Here is a 21,537-nt window from a genome sequence, read left to right on the forward strand (position 1 = left end):
ATACAAGAACGGCACCCACACGGATGAGACTTTCTCGTCTCGCGTGCTAGCCTGGTACGAGGAGGGGCTAAATGAGACAACCCGCGCGAATCACGCTCAACTGTACGAGAGAGGAGAAAGGGCCATCGTTCATGCTGCCCTGGTAATGCACGGCCTATGTGCGGGATGTGAGCACGCACCGCGTTTCATCGCGGTCAAGGAACAACGCCCGTAAATGTGACCACTTGACACTCTTCATCGTTTACGAATATGTATACACAAAGAGAAAGAAATGCGTCGAGTGTGTCTGCGAAACGTAGAACCGCTTTTTCCCCACCCACGCGATAAATTCGTAGTAGCTTGCTACAGCAGCAAGATTCTTATGAAACTCGAAAATTTATATTATAAATTTATTATAATTTATTTCATAATTAAAATTAATTATTTCGCTTTGCTTAAGACCATATTTGAGGGATATAAATTCACGTGTCGCATCGTTCACAAGAGTGATTGGCATATTAAAAAAAAAAAATTAATGAGATGCACAAGAATGGATGTATCTCTTCGTCTTTTGGTCTTGTCGACAAAAGTTTTACCGATCTTTTGACCCCGACGTGATTTGAACACGCAACCTTCTGATCTGGAGTCAGACGCGCTACCGTTGCGCCACGGAGTCTACTTATATCGGCATCCTTAGATCGATAACTAGTCTTTCCATCTGATAAACCATCCGATTTTTCATATCTGATAGCAAGCTACGTTCAATCGGCTATTTGTTATAACAAGCAAATAAAAGTTAGAAAACTTAACACTATATATATCACAGAAGACTATTATATAATAATGCGAAAGAATAGAAAGAGAGAAAAATTGTTATAAGATCGTTTAACGCGCTATATAAATAAAAAATTACAAAAAGAATAAAAAATTAAATAAATTATTATTGATATACTATTAATAATAATTTTTTTATTATTATTATATCAATAATAATTTATATACTTTTTTATAGAATATCCTAGTAAGAGATTTCTTTTAAATGTATCGTATTGTAATATATAAATATAAATATATAATCATACATTTAAAAGAAATTTTTTACTACATATTTATACTATACATTATATGTATTATAATAATTAATACAGCATATATGATTATACTATATAAACTTTAAATTGCATCTCGTATAAAGTATTGCTTGAAATAAAAAGGAAATTAAAAATATAAGATAGACATTTCCTGATTATTCGCAAACACACACACAGGTACATATACAATATATATTTATATATTTATATTTTTAACATTTTTTAGTTTCCTTTTTATTTCAAGCAATATTTTAACTACGAGATGTGACTTAAAATATATGTAATGTAATTATATATGGTATGTGCTGTATTAATCACACATAATGCATAGTATATATGTAATGTAATAAAAATAGTAACAATAATATGTAAATACGCATCTGTAAAATGACGTGAGATGATATTCATTTACGATGTATTTGACAGATCGACGATTTCTCTCGAGTTGCAGAGACCGTGTGAATTGGGCGTGGTCCGTGGTAGCATCTTTTGAATGAAACCCGTATCAGGATACCACGTGGCTTCGGAGCACACTTCCGTTCTCCTTTTTTTCGCTGTCATGATTATTATTACATCGGCCGTTCGTTCCATTCTCCCCTTCGCCGTTTCATAAACGTTCAATAACGATCCCTTTTAACCGAAACGGGCAGGAATGGCGAGCCCCCGACGACAACAACGTCAACAGGATCCAATCTGCTCGCAAGAGCATTGAGACTCCGCGGACAAGCTTCCGTAAGGAGCATACGTTCCTTCGCTCCGTATCTCGTGGATTGGAATCTACACCTTGTTCTCTCCTCAAAAATGATTCTCGCTGTAGATACTTGCATGGTGGTCGCACCTACACATGACAATACAAAAAATTTTAGATATTAATAAAATATAAAATCAATGCTTTTTTTTAATCAGAATCTCTACATATTTATATAAATATTTTTAAGTATTTATTTTAATTGTACCATTTCCTTTATAAGTTAATTCTACGCTTGAATAGTGCATAATATTACCATTTCCTTTATAAGTTAATTCTTCGCTTGAATAGTGCATAATATTTTTCTGTCATAAATCTGCTGTACTCTCCAGATTGTCTGATAATGCCACGTCTCGTAGTAAAAATCGTCCGCTTTTTCTACAAAGAGATAAATGGTTAATCAAGTTAACTTTATGATATTGAATACCGAAAAAATTATATTCTTATCTTATAAGTATATGCTACTTATTTATAATATATGCCACTAAAATAGATGCCGAAAGAATCCTTTTAATTTAAGAGTCAAATTCTTTGAAGAGATATGCTTATTAGATATTCTCAACATGCAAGAATGTATCCTTAATAGAATATTTTTTTATATTATTTGAAATTATTAATCGCGATAACAAAAAACAGAGTCTTATAAAGACATTTGTTATTTATTGCATATGCATTTAAATGTTACACATATAATTGAATATTTTTTGTGTATTGACATATAGTTAACTACACATTTTTTTACTTATTATATTATTACTTTTAATATTATTGAAAATTTATAAAATTATAAATAATTTAAATAATTTAATTTTATTAATTCATTTAAAATTTATTATCAATTTATTATATTTATTTATTGCTGAACTGTAGTTACAAAAAGAAAATTAAGAATATATTTTTAATTTAAGAGAATATTCCAAAAAGCATCACATAAAGAGGGAAATATCCTTATTCTTAGAGAACTTATAAAGTATGCATTTGAAGAAAACAATTTTTTCGGTAATGTTTATATGTGAAATTGATTAACGTACAATTATACATATACTTTTAACACTCTCTTCAATCGATTAAACCCGTTGAAGTTAGAAGAGAGTAGACGATCGCTCTCACAGATGTCGTGTGTATGGAATATCAGGAACACGTTCACCTTCTTGCACGACATGCGTTCCTAATAGGTGTGAACCACGGCGCCGCGTGCCGACGCAACCCATTGGACCTTCGAAGGAGACGCTACCACTGCGTTTCGCTAATCGTACCCCACGCGGTCGTCGCGCAGCTCGAGTGCGAAGCCGCGAACGTGGGGTGCGTAGTTCACACATGCGGAGCGAATGAGAAAAAAAAATAATGGCAGCGGTGGGATTCGAACCCACGCCTCCGAAGAGACTGGTGCCTTAAACCAGCGCCTTAGACCGCTCGGCCACGCTACCCCGTTGTCAGTTGTCGATTCGTTATCCAACTGCTTCTAAAGAAGTTCTCTGGAAACTAGAGCAAGATTTATTTTTATACTTATTTAATGTGTTACAGGTCGGGTAGCGGAAAAATATCAGAAACATACGAATTAAGCAAAATGTTGCATCTAGAAAAACGTAGCATGCAGTTTCTAAAAAAAAAAAAAAAAACAATTTTTTCTTAAATATGTTTTTTAAATATCTTTTCTTAAATATTTAAATATAATTTTCTTAAATATCTTTTCTTAAATATTTAAATATAATTTTTCTTTCTTTTTATATTATTTTTGTAGTGATAATATGATAGTAGGAGAGGTCTGTCCTCTCCGATTTTGCAGCAACTTTTTAATGTGTATTTTTATACTAAAAATTAATTTACAGATTCGTTATACTTACAATAGACATTTTTCTATCGCTTTATCAATAAATAGTGAAATAAGTAATTATAAATATTAATAGAAATAAATAAGTCAACTCACATATTTCGACTATTTTTCTTCTCAGGGTATTCTGGATTCCTCGCCGGCACTTCTTTTCCTGTAGGAAACTGTCGGGAGAAGAAGTCGTCCTCGCGGAAGAAGCTTCGAAACATTTGCACTCGCGTTTTCGCACTTTCTTGCATTCGCGACAACCAGATTTTATCAGCTGTCACATTTTCGACGCATTTCGGTAAATCACGAGAGCTATTTGCGCGTCGTCAAAATTAATACTTCGTTTTCGCGTCGCCATTTTTTCAACGCCAACTTCGCCAACTCATCGAACGACAATGACTTCTCCGCGACGCACTCAGAAGCCGATATTCCCGAATTATAACAATTACTGCACTACACACGTCACTATATTTAATATTTCACAGAATATTCGACGACGAAGAAATCGTGGAATCGCGCGGAGCCTCGCCGATCATTTCTTGACAACGCCACGAAAATTATATATTTGTGTTTGTTTGCAGGAAAAAAAAATGTCGGACGTCCGAAGAAATCGCGATTCCCGACCTACCGATACACTTTCGGGAGGACGAATATCGAGGGAGATCCGCGGCCGACGAGGTTAATATCGCGATCGGATTTATGCGATAATTAAACGACGTATACGTCTTTTAGGGACTATAATTAATACTTACATTCGTACTTTTGCGGAGCGGATCGGCGACGTAGCCGCGCAAGTATTGACCACGAATAATAGAAAGTACACTAGATGGCAGCATCATATTCTAGATTGCATTCGCAAATGTATCTATTTAACTAACAATCAGGCGAAGCGTTCGACCAATCAGGGCGAAGCGATCCTCGGTCTCCCATTGGTCGACCGACTTCTGCTCCCACCTTTTCGCGGACCGGACCGGCAATAAACGCGGCAGCACTGAACAGCAGCATTCTAGATTGTGTTCATAAATAATGTATAAGGCGCTCGACCAATCAGAGCGAAGCGATCCTCGGACCGCGATTGGTCGGAGCAGAAGTCGGTCGACCAATGGGAGACCGAGGATCGCTTCGCCCTGATTGGTCGAGCGCCTTATACATTATTTATGAACACAATCTAGAATGTTGCTGTTCAGTGCTGCCCTCTGGCGCACTTTCCAAGTTCTCAATCGTAACGTTCCCGCGTTTATTGCCGGTCCGGTCCGCGAAAAGGTGGAGTGTGAATATTAATTAGCGTCCTCGCGTCGTTAATTATCGTATAATTTCATCGCGTCGCGATCGCGATCGCGAGAACGAGAACGAGATTGACCTGTCAATCGCGAATCTCGCTCAACTTTTGTTCCTCCGACATGAATATGGGACAGGCACTTTATGCTTAGAGCATATAATAATATAATGTATCAAATATTTAATATAATATTGAGTGTTTAATTTACTATTAACTTAATGTAATATTAAATGTGTACTATGCATAACTATTAAAATTAATGCTTAAAACCAATTTTTGACACATTACGCTGTTATGCTGAAAGCATAAAGTGCCTATCCCTAGACATGAAGGGTCTCTACTCTGAAGGTGCGCGACTTCACGCTCTTCACAGTTCGGACTCGAGAGTTAGCGTGGGTAGGTCGCGGAAATTTTCCGGGCGCTTTCGACGCAAATTTCCCGAGTTTTTCGGCGTTGTCGAGCGAACTCTAAGCGGACGATTACGCGTTTCCGGTCGTATTTTCGCGTCATCGAGTCGAAGCATCGTCACGCGACGAATTAGGCCCATAATTATCGTAAAATCGTAGGTCGAGGACGATACGGTCGCGCCGCCATCTTGATAATTGTTACATCTCAATATCGTACGTTACTCTTTGAAACTTTGTCGTGAATCGTCGAGCCGGAAACACTTGGCAGAGACCGATAAGTACGTATATTAATCGTTTATTATCGAAATACGCGACGATCGCGAGTTTATACATGGTGTTCGAAAGAACAAAAAACGATCGTTATTGCTTCGTGAAACGCCAGATTCTCGGAATCGCGTGGAGCGCCGCTGGATTTTTTTCCGAATAAAAAATATATGTGTATATATAATACTTTCGTGGCGGCGGCGAAGTATGAGCTCGCGACAAGAAATAATCGGAAAATCTCCTGCGCGATCGCGATTTCTTCGTCATCGAATATTCTGTGAAATATGAAATATATAGTGAAATGTGAAATATAGTGAAATATGAAATATAGTTCAATGTGTAGTGGCTAATTCGGGAATATCGACGACTTCTGAGTGCGTCGCGGAGAAGTCATCGTCGTTCGATAAGGCCCTCCGATAATAAGTGGCCTCGAAAAAAGCGGCGACGCGAAAACGGAGCATCGGCTTTAAGCTCTCGCGATTCTCGCGTTTTACCGAAACGCCTCGAAAATGTGATAAGTATATAAAATCCGGGTGTCGCCGCGCGTCGCGAAAAAATGTAACGCGAGTGCAAGTGTTTTGAAGCTTCCACGAAGAAGAGGTCCGGGAAGGCATCATGTAATGGCGGAGCAACGATTAAGGTAAATTATCACTTTTAATTTATTTAACTCTTTCATTTTTGTTGCTTTATGAGATTATCCATTTATCATCACGGTAATGATTCACATTTTACATTGTGTTGTATAATAATAATGAATGTAAAGTACCCTATGTAGATTTTATATTTTGAAATATTTAAAATATTTAATATAATGAATATAATAATTTTTAATAATTTTATAATAATAAATATTTGTATATGTGTAAAAGTAAAATATTTTAATTTAAATATATTTTTTGTAAATATTTCTATTTTTTTTTTTTTTAATATTTCTTTGCAAAATATATAGTTTTTTAATATCTTAAAGTATGAATAAAGAAGTTAACAATACGCATAGTATAATATAAATTATATTTTTCAAATTAATTTTGATATTTCAAAAAATGATTTGAAATATAAGTAAATGATTTAAATATTTTGATAATTGTTTTATGTAAAAAAATATTTATATATGTTTGTATTTTACAGATCAACATTGTCTACGATTCCGTTGTTGCAGAGCAAATTGGTGAGTGTTAAATTATTTTAAAAAATTTTAAGATAATGTATTTGTGTGAAAATATCAGAAATATTTATCATACATTGTATGTACATATAAGATAAAAGTTTAGGAAAAAACTTTTCTCTGATAATTATATAATTTGTAGTAATAAGATACATTGGTAAAATTTTTTTATTCTTATTTTTCTTACAAATTGTTTGATATCTATTTCATTTTTATATACTTATTACACATTAAAAGAATTGTAGTTTCTAATCAATGAGAATATTATATATAAATATATATCATATATACAACAAATACAGTATCTTGAAATAAATGAACTAAGATAAATTATTATACTTATACATACATATATATGCGTCTCATTTTTAATGTGTCATAATAGGAATTTTTTCTACATGCATATATTATAAACAATGAATGAAAAATAAGAAATGATTAATACCTATTTTAATACATTTTTAATTGATTTAATAAAACGCGCGTTAATATGATTAAATTATATTTATTTTTCTAATGCGTTAATTTTATCTTTTCTTTATTATGCAAGTTTATCGATAACTTGCCTTTAATCAAGTTTATTAAAAATAAAGTTTAGTTTAATTAAAGCCAAGTAAAACAATATTTAATAAATATTTTGTCGCGAAGCAAAGAATATAATAGATTATTTTGGAGATTTAATCAATGATATTCATAAATATTAAAATATTTTACATATTTCTTTGGAGAGATTTCTCCTTTTAAATAGAAAGAGAAGGAAAGTGTATTTATTTTTTACTAATCTATACATAGGCTTTTTTACACATTTCTGGCTGCGTTTCTGCAGGCCTGTCAGCGTATATATTAATGAATTTTAAAACTGAATTTTGCAACGAGAATGTCGCGAATAATAAGTATATTGTATATGCGCACTGAAAGTCGAGTTTCAGGAAAGTTGCCGTCATCTCCGTTAATTGTATGTATATTTGCAAAGTATTCTAATAATAATTAATATATGACAGTTTATTGTGCGGTGGTCGTATGAAAATATGATAGACTCGGGACACAATACTGAACAAATATTTAATAAAAATATACGTTTATAAATATTAATCGAATATTGAGATAAAATATAGCACGTTTACAATATTGTGTATTCTTATGTGTATGAGTCTGTAAATTAAAATTCGGCTTTCCTACGAGGGGTAAAACCTACTGTAACTTTTTCCTACTTGAAAGCGACAATTTTAATTACAGATTCATATGTTTTACGCACAAAATACTCAATTTTCGGCAAAATTGGAGAGAATACGGAGTTCTCCCTCAGTATTATCGATAACATATACTTGTATATAATCTGTGGAACGTCACGCTCGATTCTTTAAAGAGATACAAATGAGATAAAAAATGTAAAAATTATTGATGAAAAAGCGTAAATATATTTTTTAAATCAAATTTCAATTGCTAATTGAAATTGCTTGTCATCGCATTTGCGTCATCCACTATACATCCTCGCTAGACACGCGATGGATCGCATTCCATTCTGAAGTAGCGAATAAGTGATTCATACATACATAGAAGCGCCCCCACATTGACCAACATAGACGCGCATCTATCACGTATATATACGCAGCACAACCGCGATGGAGGGCACTCTTTTTGTGCTTGAGCTCAAGAGTCGGTGAAAAGCTGAGAGCTGTTGAAACGCGGTCGCGAAATTTCGGAGAAGCACACGAGTTACGCAAATTCGCCATGCCTGGACGCCCACTTTGGCAAGTAAGTGGCGCAAGTTATTATTTCTCAAAATTGAGATATAATACATACGAGATACAGTATCACTTTTTTTTAGTCGTATTTATCGTCTCGATCACGTTTTAATTAAGTGTTTTGCTTGACTGACAATGAATAATATTAAGCACATGTTTCTACCCATTAGCATTATTTTTTTATATACATCGGAGATATATATTTTATCTCATTGTCAGACTCTCATGACTGAGTGAAATTTTATTTCTTTTACTCGCGATTAGCTAGTTTTGAATAATTTTAGTGTCCATTTATTCTGTGATTATTGCGTGTATATTTCTATACAGTTGCTATTTAAATTAAAGATAATCTTTTTCACAGAGATCGAAACATTATAAAATTATAAAACATTTAATTTAACTAAATTATATTACAAGAATCAATAATATTGTACAATTTCATGATTGGTTTTTATATTTTATTATATTTTTAATGTTATTTTTTTTACGTAATAAAAACTTAACACATTAAGAAAATAAATGTAAATATTAAAAATATGGTAATTAATTGTAGTTTTGTTTATATTTAACGATATCTGCGTGTCCTTCCCGCGTAAAGAAAACGCGTAACAATAATTTATTATGTTAATTAAAATTATTGTTTAAATATAGATAAAAATGGAGAAGTATTAAGAAATATTAAGAAAATTTAAAAATGTTTTTTTCCATTATTTAATAAAACTGAAACAGAAAAGTTCTATAATATTATAATTTTTAATATATACGTATGTAATATGTATTTTCATATAGCTTTTAAAATATAAATCATGCTTGCATATAAAGTTAAAACTCACTTATCAGTATTATAAATTATTAATACGATAAATTACATTTTAATTAATTTTGTAACACAGGAATGTTAAAATTGTACATCAATTGTACATGTAAATAAGATTTTTGAATATATTGCACTTATATATTTTTAGTTTCTGTGACGTTTAAAGCACTGACTTTTCTTCTATTTAAATACTCTGACTCAGTACGTCAATCTGCGAAATTTTTGTAAATCCGAACATTAAAGCGTATCTAATTCGGGAAACACTTTTAACACCGTGAATCACAATCCAAAATTTATTATTGTTCATGTTTCTCTAAAAGCAAGCCAACAATTCTCAAATATTACCACATACTATCAGATAAAGAAAATAGAATTTGCAAATATAATCGTCTCTTCTAATATCTTTCAGAATAAGTCTACACTATATCTTTTATATATTGTCTTATGAATCATATTGATTAAACAATATACGATATATATAACGCGATAATAGTTTTAAAAATTTATTCCAAACGAAATACGATATTAGTAATTTATAATTAAAAATTTCGAAAAAAAACATTTAAAAATTATTTTTCGGCAAGATCGATTCTATTACGGAATAAACTGGAGCCGTGAGTAAAGACTAACGATGGTTGCTGTGTGTATACCACGATGATCCAGAAATAAACCGAAAGCACTCGGATCTGCCAAGGAAAGCAAAAGTATATGAATTAAATTTTACCAGAAACATATGGGAGCGAGCACGAGCGTTACCTCGAAAAATTTAGAAAAGCGTGTCACGATGACGCGACTGCGATTCCTAATTTATTTACAAACAGTAATGGATATTTTTATATCTGCGTGGGTGCAAAGATAAATAGGACAGTACGATGTAGGGTAGGCAAAAAAATTTTTCACTCATTTAAATTGTGCTTACATACAATTTATTAATTTCTAATAATAATTTATATTTATACATTACTCTCAAAACATGCACATGTAAGGCAAAGAAACAAATTATATTTTGTTAAGAGAGCACAAAATTCTTTATATTTTGGTCAGCATTTTTTTATATTTATAAAATATAATAATATCTTTATATTTTAATGATTTCAACTTGCTTCAATAACATATTAGCTTTAGGACTTATTATTTAAGTATTAATTTTATTCATGAAAAAAGGAATTATTAACATATAATCGAAATAGTCATCACAAACACATTGCATGAGATTAGTTTAATCTCAAATTGCAATGTCAGTAGTTTTTGCATTGCTATATACACATTATGTTTCTTTATTGCTTTAAATATTAAATATTAGTCTACATTTCTATAACATATTTATATGTTGTACGTTTTAATGCACATTTTAGAATTATGATTAAAATTTTATAGAATATAAAATACTATAAATAAAATTTATAGTATATAGACATAATTAACATATATACATGTACATAAAAAAATGTACATACATATATATACGCACAATAAACATAATTACAATATTGTATATATAATAAAGAGAATATAAGTTATAAAAAATAATATTTATGAAAGTATAATTAAATGTATATATAATTTATTAATTTAGATACATATTGATGTATATACATAATATCTTTACATTTACATATTGCAAATAGTAATAAAATTGTAGGAGTTTGTTGATTTAATTTATCAATTTTGACAAAATAAAATATATAATTGAATTGAATCATATAATTTATGCAATCGACTATTGCAAACATTACATGAGATAATATTGAGTTCATTATATAAATTTTAATAACTTTTTATAAATATTCTAAATTTATAACTTTTATTGAAGATTTTTATACATATTATAATACTATATTTATAGGTGATAGTGTAATGTATATAGTATTGCGTGTTTATGTGTGTGTATAATTTGTACATGTGTATATATGTCAAATTGTGTTAATGTGTAGGTACATATAAAAATATGTATAATTATACATACATGTTTAGTATTCATATATGTACTTAATATACTTAATATACTTAATATTTTAATTGACATCCATATAATATTAACAATTTATTTTATCATGATTTGAAATATATTAATTTAATTGCGAATACGTGTATGCCTTACATATTTTTATTCATGTATTTAATATATTATAGTGTGTAATTGTGTAAAACTTGTTGATGTAAGTTGTATATATGAATTAAAGAGTAAAATAGGAGTTTATTTCAAAGCGCTTTTTTTACATGTCATCAATGACAGGAAAAATTTGTATACTTATATTTATGCAAATTACAAGTGTTATAAATTCATATAAAAATATATTCTTGGCAACTAAATAGATAGTTAATAATTAATACTATTATTAAGATTTTTGATATAAGAAGAAAGATAAAATAATTTATTAATTAAATATCAATATCTAAAGTGTCGATTAAGAAATAATAATTAAAGTTATTAAACTACAGAGGTGCATATATGTATATGATAATGCAAAAAGCGACTGACTTATAGAGAAATACCAACACAAATTATTCGATTTTATTTATGCCAATAATCATGATATTAAAAAAATAAATAATTATTTACGATAAAAATTTATTTGAATCTGATGAAAGCGATAAAAACAAATTTGAAAAATATTTCAACAGCTTAATATTATCTTTACATGTTACGCGTAGTTAAAAAATGCGACTTATTTTGATGTTTTTACTGTATTACTCCGTATTTAATAGTCTAACCAGTCATATTGTATAGCATTTAATGCACGATATGCATTTTCATTTAGACATATGTATGTTAAGTCATTTCTATAAAAAATTTACATATGCCGAGTATTTCCAAAGCCACCGTGGCCAGCTTGAGTGGCACCCTTATTGTAACCCATTTGAAGATTTACTTGACCTTCGCTGGCACGCAGTTGTTCTTCGGTAAATGTTCTCTTGTTCTCATCTGCCATCTTTGGTCCTAAACTTGGCCCATTCCAGTCATGTTTCTGAGTCTGTTGTATTAATGAAAATTAATTAAAAGTCACATTTGTGTCACATAAATAAATTTCTAATTAATAAAAATAATATCTAATATTAATTTCTAATCTTGTGTTATATTGTAAATAATTAATTGCTCATAATAGAATACTTACGATTCTGCCTAATGCGTACAGACAGAGGGTAACTTGAGGGATGTTACGTCTTTCGAAAAGATCAGCAGTTTGGAAAATTTCTTCTTGCGGTACACCGTAATTTTTAATCGCCGCTTGGAATCTATTGAGAAAACGTGTATGCGTTATAAAGCAATTTTATATAGAGATAAAAAATTATATTATAATATATAGAAATATATATAAAGAAAACGATAAATTAATTTGATGTCGCTCACCTTTGAATGTTCTCCATAAGTTGAAAGTTGGTGCCCTTAGATTGAATCTTCTTAACCGATCCGGGTGCAAGTTTGTTAATTAAATTGCAAAGAATTACACCATCCCTCAAGATATCTTCATAGTTTCCAGGAGGAAGTTTCTCACCTACTACAGCCTCAATCCAGGCAAGAACTTCAGCCTCCTGTTCTTTGTTACGACCCTGAAATAGATAGAATTAAATATAAATATAAATTAGTTTTTTTTTTAAATAGAAGCTGACATATGGAACAATTATTTTGTTAATTTTTTTTATGAAGATTTAATTTAGAATGTATTTCTACAAAAGAACGTCGATTGTAAGCATTTTCTCTGGATGACTTAAAAATGGCTGTATTAAAAATAGATCGTATACGTGACGGTGTAGGATTACTCGCGCGTTAAGACCAACATCGAAAATAAAATACAGCATCTAAAATCTTGACTTTTACGAAAACTGTCACAACGATGCTAAAGCTTAAGCTGCATGTAAACACGTGTTTAAATGTACATTATATACTGTATTTTGATTCATACTTTAAATGAATTGTTTTTCAAAGAGTAAAACAGTTTTTTTTTAATGTAAGATTTATATTCATGAATTATAAACATGAAATCTCTTCGGTATAAGAAGAGATAATACTGAATATAATTTTGTAAATCTAATTATAGTTTAATTATAGTCTACTCTAATTATAGTCTTAACTATATTTAAGTGCATATTAGCAATGCATAAATCTCATAAATGAGAAATGTTTCACGGTTTTATGAATAGCATCTTTAATGGCTTCCACGCATTTAGAATTTCTTTAACGTTTACATGATTCAATTTATGATTCGAACAGCTGATTGGCGCAAGTAAATCTGGCACCATTCAGTCAAAGCAATAAATCAGTATTTATAGCAAAATTAAATTACAATCTTTTATAAAACCGCCTTTCAAAATCGCGCTATAATTGTCGTATAACGATTGTTTTACGAATTTTCCGATTCGCTCAACCGTGTGATATTTTAGGAAGAGTGATGTTATTCAATGTTAGATATACAATAATGGACTCGTGTGCAATTTGTAATAACATCATGATCGGAGTTTCGAAAACAGCTCAACTGCACGAATATAACAATTTCGGCACGTGGGTTTAGCCAAGATGCAATACCGGTTTGAATGATGAAGCAACTCTAATTGACTTTAATTGAGTGCAATATTTCTATGATATATGATTCACTTGTGCAAAATGCGCATTTATTGATATTATTTTTAGTATTATAATTTTAGAGCGAGAATATATTATATTAAAAATACTGGCAAAGTAATATTATTACAAATAACATAAAATTAAATTAGAATATTTTTTAACCAAATTGCATCAATAATAAAATAAATATAATGCCTATCCACGATCTTAGAGCTGACGAAAATAAATTCTCGTTAAGAGATAATACTGGCTAGACAATTACTGCGTTGCGAAATATGAATTTTTTTTACTTCTTATCTACAGCATGTCAGACGTTGCGGCAACGTGTTTCTCATCGCATCCACTCGGGATGATATTTTAAGCTCCATTTTCAAAGGGAGCAGCTTCCGTTCGGACGAAAGCGGCTTCCGAGGACGTTTCGCGAACGTGACGCGCAACGTCGTAGTAAATCACTAAATTTAAAGTTAAATTGGGTGGGTCCGTACGATTCGCAACACACTTGAGTGAATTGGCTGGCGACAGATCAAGTCGCACACCTGTGCTGAAGACATATTTCGACGCATCGTCTGCATGAATCGCATATTATAATCGAGCATAACATCCCACGTACATTAAACAAAATTTTACATTAAATTAATAATGTAATGTAATATACATACATATCTATCATAATAAAATTAATAATATAAGAAAATAAAAAAAGATCAATTTTTAAACTTATTTTATCAATATTCTGATTAATTTCGTTTGCTTGAAATCAAATTTACATAATACGACAAATAAACATGATCGATGAATTATATTAATTTAGATGACAGGCAGCTTTAACTATTGCAATAAATTGAAAAATATTAATACAATATTTTTGAACAATAATTTTATTATTTTAAAACAATGATCGACAATTTCAGTTAAATGAACTGCAAATATTGTAATTTCTTCATGTACTTAACTATATATATCACATTTAAATTCATTGAAACTGAAACTTTCATCGTTAAGCGTTATCCATTGATATTTTCTAAATTTGTTTTAGTTCTCGGGAAAACGTTTAAAAGTCTGCGTTGCATAATGATATTTATGTTAAGATATAAATAGATCAGATGTGAAGGAGAGAGAGAAACATACATCAAAAGAGAGTACTGACGTAAAACGATGTATCATGCAGAATGATGAATTGAATCACAACTATAAATATTATAAGGACGCACCCACATGTTAAAAATGTCTGAATTGTTAATAGCATATTCATTGTAATATATGAATAAAATTAAGCAATTGTATAAAAAAAATTATAATTACAATCTACATTGATTCTAATCAATGTATAGAATATATTTGACATATATTTTTAGATTATTCATTTTTGTCTCTAATAAATATTAAAGTGTTACGTTAATTATTTTTTTCATAAATAAAAAATATAAAAGTTATGTTCACATTTTATCGATATATATGTTAAATAGTCTTAATATACGCATATATATACATTATATATTTGTATAAAAAATATATTGAAACGTATATATGTATATTTCTTATTAGAAACATATCACGAGGAATCATATCACGATTAATCATTGGAACAAAAATCGGATAAAAAAAGCAGTTTATTAAGAACAACATACCGGCATTTTGTTGCTATGTCGTTTCTTCGACGGTGATGATAGCTTTCCCGGACTTAGTGTGACTTTGAAACTTTGAGTAGAAACTAAATCGGAAGCTGAGCGTCGCGACGCTATATGGCGTCATCCCCTCCGCCGTATCCTTGCCGATATTCAAGCAACGAGTGCTTTTGGCTCGTTGCCTGGTTTTTGGATGGGTATTCCCACACCTCCGCTCGTAACCAGATCTTGACACTGCGGCCCTATTTACAAGACGCGTTGTGATCCTAAATTAAATTACAATTTGCATTCAGACGGACGATCGCGGGAAAATACCATCTGACATTGCCAATGCAACACTTGACACTATTTTATATAGGGACTAAAAGCGAAACGGAAACAAAATAATAATATATATAAATAATTTTTTTGTGCAAGAATAAATATAAGAAGACATAATTAATTTGATGATTGAAAACTCCTTAAATAATTATATATATATATATATATATATACCGCAATATTGCACGAAAATCTTATATGAAATTTGTTGCAAGTATTGATGAGCGTTAATAAAAAATATGTTAAAAGAACTATTTTTAAAATAGAATTGTTTTGGTAATAAAGTTTCTTTACTGATACACAGCTGCATGGCATCTGATGGCAATCTAATTTTAGCGTATATGTGTGTTTTATGAAAATCTTATTTTAAACTGTCAATGTACTAAGCATTCGCAATTCAATTCATAAACAATCTAAACTACAAACATTTTAGTTCAACGACCCACTTTTTTATGATTTGTAATCGACATTTAATTTATGGCCATACATATTAGCTGTATTTTCGTGCTAAACAATTTTACACATTTTCAAGGATATTATTGTTATTATATTCCGACTAAATAATGTTAATATAGACGAGACATTAAAAATCCAATATATTAGTTAACTGCTGGAAGAATTATATTTTCAATTATAATAATTCTTGTCATAACATGTCAAAATAAATCTAAATAATAAATAAAAATTAATATAATATACACACACATTAAAAAGTAATTTAGAATTATATTGTATGAAATGTCATTTGTAACTGTTGATATACATCATAATTGTGCATTAATGTAATTGCTGTAAAGCGAAAAACTTGAAAGAAGTGGGTGTATTTTGCGCAAAGTACGATTCAACATGCGTGGACATTCGCCAGATGAAAACGTCGATAACGTAAACGTTGTACTTTCTGGATTCTGGCCATTTCGAAGGGTGAAGCCACCGCCGAGTTTAGATTTTATCAATCGCTATTTCCAAGTAATACAACGGATGTGTGTAGACAGTTCTGGAACGATTTTGTAATGCGTTCGTTCGAATTACGTAATAAAACATGGTTTCGGTAATAAATGGCCCGTCATTAGTAATCTCTTTAGAAAATATCACGATTCGTTAGAAGGTTTTGTAGTAAGAGTTTTCAAAAAATCTTTCAACATTGACGTGAACAAATATCTGATAATAGACAAAAAAAACTGATTATAAAAAATAAAATTAGATATTTCTCATTGATATATATTTATAAAATAAAGATGCGTGCATTGTGTTATGTGTACATATAATAATAATTATATGTATATAAGTAATAATAGTTATTATTATAGCCTGCAATTCATTATCATCATCAATAATTGAGCATATGTAATAATTATATTTTAGGGCTTATTTTTCGTTTACTTATTAATATTAAAGTATATCTAATGCACAAATGATAATTTGCACCAAAATTGTCATTGATTATATATCAATAATATAATAATTAATTGTAGTTATAAATGCATTTAGTTAAGAAATATGCAAGTTATTGATTTATTTAACTTTAATTGCATTTATTATTACACAAATGTGTTGAGAATGTAACAATATTATTTTATTATGATGTTGCTAAAATTGCTGTTTATATTATTTAATTCAACATAATTAAAATATCCAAAATAATGTATTTTAAAAAATTATAATTATTTACAAACTTATTAAAAAATTATTTAAAAAATAATGATATTAGTATAAGAGAATTTGTGGCAGAATCCAAGAGAGAAACGGAGAGTTAACGATCGAACGCCGTGGGGCATGTGCTTCCTCGAGCGCGCACCTCCTGCCGTCATGTTCTCCTATTCAAATATATTTTCTTGCAAATATCCGGCTAGTTTGTCATTTAAATTATCCGTTAATAATGGCAAATTTTATTCATCACTTTGTGACAGCGTATCGGTGGCACATGTTTTCAATGTATAAGGCTTCTATCTCTCTCTCTCCCTCCCTCTCTCTCGACTGCTGCTTTAGTTCATGAAACAGACGCTACGTGGTGTCAGTACGGAAAGCTTTCTCGAGATTGAAATTCTTCCTCGATGCTATGAATACCGCCACGGCAGACCGTCTCGTCATCTTTGCGCAGTGGCGATATCGTAACCAATGAGGTTCTACCGAGGTGCGATTATTGCTAGTTGAAAACTTTTACCAATACCCCGCCATGACGATGTGAAATACCATCGGCTACGGCAATTTTTGAAAGTTTCTGCGGAAACTGATAAACTTATTTCAAACATAAATAGTATTCTCTAGCCTCTAGAAGAGATGAAAGAGATATTTTTTCCTTATACATAAGGTTAAAATAGAGACTGGCTATATAAAAAGAGCTCTCACTGTAGATGTCGCTTTATTGCGAGAATTAATAACATAAAAAACATTTCTTATTATCTTAGTAGTAATTATACATGTATGAATATTTCAGAATTATTTATTGTTAGAAAGACTAAATTTATTTTGTAACCATTAATAATATTAAGTTAAGTTAAAGAAGAGAATTGACATTTTATGTTTTCTCAGAAATTTATTCATTTCCTTAAAATATCCTTGTTTACGAAAGATTTAAAGTTAGCTTTCTTAGCCAAAAGTAAATGTCTACGTAAGAAAAATGTAAAATAAATCATTTATCATTCTGTCTTTATAGTTGCCAAGTGTCACTGAGCTCTTATTTTTTAAAGTTTTGTTTAGAAGAATACAGGTGGATAGCATATGTCATTTTTATGACTAGAGAATAAGAATATAAGAATAACTTTTAACGTGATATGCTTTTTTTACTACCTATATAGAGAGATTTATGGCCTCTTCTTTTAATTACAGGTTGCTGGCAAGCGTGAGGCAAGCCAAGAAGCAGAAGCTCAACAATGGATCGAAGCTGTAATTGGTGCAAGATTTCCACCCGGTAAGTTTCTAAAGTAAATTAATTTAACTCATATTTCATATACATGTTTACTTGCGATCGATATGCCTAGCATAAATTATCTTAAAATGGTATAGAATTTTTATAACATATGATTCCCCCAAGTACAAGTCATTTGAATATCAAGAGACATTATTTTGACGTCAAATTGTGTACATAAATATTTTTGACAATAATAATAAACTATTGAATCTAAATAATTTAATTATATTACATTTATGTTGAATCGTATTAAATAATTTAAAATTATTTAACACAGAATTAATATATAAAGAAACAAAATTAAAATAAAAATATACGAATCGTGTATCACGAACTTTATAAAATTATTATTACATATCTTATTGTTAGTTAAAAATATGTCTTAGTTTTTTTTTAATTTCATGCATAATATAAGTAAGAATATAAATAAGGACATTAGAAAAACATTCACTTTTGTATGGAGATAGAATTATTATTATACTCTATATTCTATTGATTGGAAAAATCTTGTTCGAGATGAAACCCTGATATGTAAGGGTGGCTGAAAACCTGCAAGCTTAATAATGCTTGCATTTTAATTCACTTGAGAAATTATTGTCTGATATATATATATATATATATATATATATATATATATATGTATGTGTCATGTGTGTAGTATCGTTTTATTTCACGTATTTTTAAACACATAATTTACAAATTTCTTATAAAACAAATAGATAACTTTGAAGATAGTACATTTAACTAATTAATTATAATTTCTTATTTATTTCTATTATATATGTATATATTTAATTTTTATAATATAATTATTTATATATAAGAACGAGTGACGATTCAACCGAGTTTGTTTCTTTAGAGTGTTATAGAAATGAATAATTTTTTTAAATGCTTCTTTTGGCATAAATGATTTTCAAAATACTTTGTACTTAAAAAATAATCAATATAAATATTTTATCTCTTTTAATAGCTATAATAGCTATGAACTTAATGATACTACGAACATATATGAGCTCCTGTTCCGCGGAGGTGATACGAGTCCGAAAGCGTTCCGACGTTTTCATCCCCATTGGGGCGAGGTTAAACCAAAGGGGTGGAAACCCGCGCTGTTATCTAACTAGAATCGCATAATTGCCGGATACAAATGTCAGGCCATGTGACGTCGCAAAGGTTAAGCTTCGTCGAGGTCAGTTCCCCTATATAGAACACATGTCTTATGATGTATCGGAATAATAAGTTATAGCAAACAATATTTATTTTAAACATTTACACAATATTATGTTGGAGTCATACATTAACATTTGAATTTACACTGTTAAATTAAATTGTCAAAGTTACTTAAAAAAATGCACATCCTTCGTGTAAATAATCAAATATAGGAAATGCACAAAATATATAATGTTTTAAATATAAATAATTACTTAAAGATATATACATACATACATACATATATATATATATATATATATATATATATATATATATATAATGTATGGTAATATTTACAATTTCAACTCATTCTTTATTCGTGCAAAACTTGATAAATAGATAATTGCTAACGAGAGAAAGCTTCCCGGAAAAAAAATTTTTTATATATAACAATATAAAATTATATAGAAATATATAAAATTATACATATAATCGCATAATTATATATAAAATATGTCCATACATATAATTAGATAAAAGAAAAGTGCTTTTTATATATAATTATATAAATTTATATATATATATATATATATATATATATATATATATATATAATGAATAAGTATTTCTTCATATATATAAATATATATGTTTCATATATAATTTGACATGATTATATATGAACCCTTATAATTTATATATAAATATATATATATATAATTATGTATAAAAATGGATATATTTCACGTATAATTTTACGATTATATATGTATAATTATACAATTATTTATATATAATTATGTATGAAAAATTGTTTCCCGGGTTCTAGCGAGAAAATTATATTCAGTAACAAATCGATATAAACAAGAGTTTGCGAAACTGTGTTAAGAGATTTTTAAGGGATCACTGAACTCTGCCCCTGAACTACTAGGGGTAGTTCTGCCTCCTGTCGCATTATACTCCCCTGGCAAAACGCGCGCTTTGTTACGTCATTGCGAGCCACCCTATCGAGCCTGCTTCGGCGAGCAACCCTCGATTCGACATACACCCCTGATGTGACAAACACGCCAGGCGTCGACGCAATATCGGTGTTGCTTCACGTACGTGACGACGGCGGGTTGTTTTTTCTACTTGTTTCGTCCCTTATGAATACTCTGAAGAAAATTGACGTGGAGATCAGAGAAGTCGAATATCGCAAAATCTCAATTAATACTCGTGTCATTCTGCTTAAACGTCATACTATGCGTAATAAATTAAAATTAAACTATCAATTTTTAAATGATAAAATGCTCTTCTTAAAACGTAACGCACAATTTTTAATTTCTTGAAGAAAATTTTTATTTCTGAAATTAATTGTTTAATATATTCTTATTATTGTATTTAAATTACGAAATATCCTATCTACTTAAATTTGGAAGTACAAATAATCAACTAACAATAAGATAAGGTAATTGATAAAGTTAAAGGAACATAATCAAAACACACGATTTAACTTACTACTTTGATGTACTAATTTTCTGATGATCAGCATTTTATTAGTCGAAGATTCCATATTACTTCTAAAATAATATAATAAATGATAAAAATATACTACGTTTCCAAATATTCGAACGGAAATAAATTGAAGAAGGATTTTAGTAACGTTTTTTTTAACAA

The 21,537-nt window shown here is 29.8% G+C and overlaps 2 protein-coding genes and 3 non-coding genes across 5 annotated transcripts in view; 2 read left to right on the plus strand and 3 right to left on the minus strand.

The window, feature by feature from the left end:
- Positions 1 to 583: 583 nt before the first annotated feature.
- Positions 584 to 655, minus strand: TRNAW-CCA (transfer RNA tryptophan (anticodon CCA)). Its single transcript has one exon. It is a non-coding gene; the product is annotated as a tRNA-Trp (tRNA).
- Positions 656 to 3,163: 2,508 nt separating this feature from the next.
- On the minus strand, positions 3,164 to 3,245 carry TRNAL-AAG (transfer RNA leucine (anticodon AAG)). The gene has a single exon. It is a non-coding gene; the product is annotated as a tRNA-Leu (tRNA).
- A 5,129-nt stretch (positions 3,246 to 8,374) lies between these two features.
- LOC114932402 (muscle-specific protein 20) overlaps positions 8,375 to 21,537 on the plus strand; it is a 30,358-nt gene continuing 17,195 nt past the window's right edge. Inside the window, exons 1-2 of the mRNA XM_029304572.2 lie at positions 8,375 to 8,507; positions 18,651 to 18,732. Coding sequence (XP_029160405.1) covers positions 8,484 to 8,507; positions 18,651 to 18,732 — 106 coding nt within the window. The 5' untranslated portion in view covers positions 8,375 to 8,483. The remainder of the gene's footprint in view (positions 8,508 to 18,650; positions 18,733 to 21,537) is intronic.
- LOC114932403 (myophilin) lies at positions 11,100 to 15,600 on the minus strand. Its single transcript, XM_029304573.2, has 4 exons — positions 15,507 to 15,600; positions 12,667 to 12,866; positions 12,431 to 12,551; positions 11,100 to 12,289 (listed from the first exon to the last, which is right to left on the minus strand). The coding sequence occupies exons 1-4, from the start codon at positions 15,510 to 15,512 to the stop codon at positions 12,110 to 12,112; spliced, it is 507 nt and encodes a 168-aa protein (XP_029160406.1). The 5' UTR covers positions 15,513 to 15,600; the 3' UTR covers positions 11,100 to 12,109.
- On the plus strand, positions 17,911 to 18,051 carry LOC114932632 (U4 spliceosomal RNA). The gene has a single exon (XR_003819937.1). It is a non-coding gene; the product is annotated as a U4 spliceosomal RNA (small nuclear RNA).

This window comes from Nylanderia fulva, unplaced genomic scaffold (genome assembly GCF_048542155.1).
Source record: "Nylanderia fulva isolate GAGA-0341 unplaced genomic scaffold, ASM4854215v1 Scaffold13, whole genome shotgun sequence".
In the NCBI taxonomy this organism is placed as follows: Eukaryota; Metazoa; Arthropoda; class Insecta; order Hymenoptera; family Formicidae; genus Nylanderia; species Nylanderia fulva.

Excerpts from the sequence above, each read along its gene's own strand:
- LOC114932403 (XM_029304573.2), bottom strand. Across the intron at positions 12,552-12,666 it reads CTTATGGAGAACATTCAAAG|ATTCCAAGCGGCGATTAAAA; the intron begins GTGAGCGACATC and ends TTTTCTCAATAG. Across the intron at positions 12,290-12,430 it reads TGTACGCATTAGGCAGAATC|ACTCAGAAACATGACTGGAA; the intron begins GTAAGTATTCTA and ends TTAATACAACAG.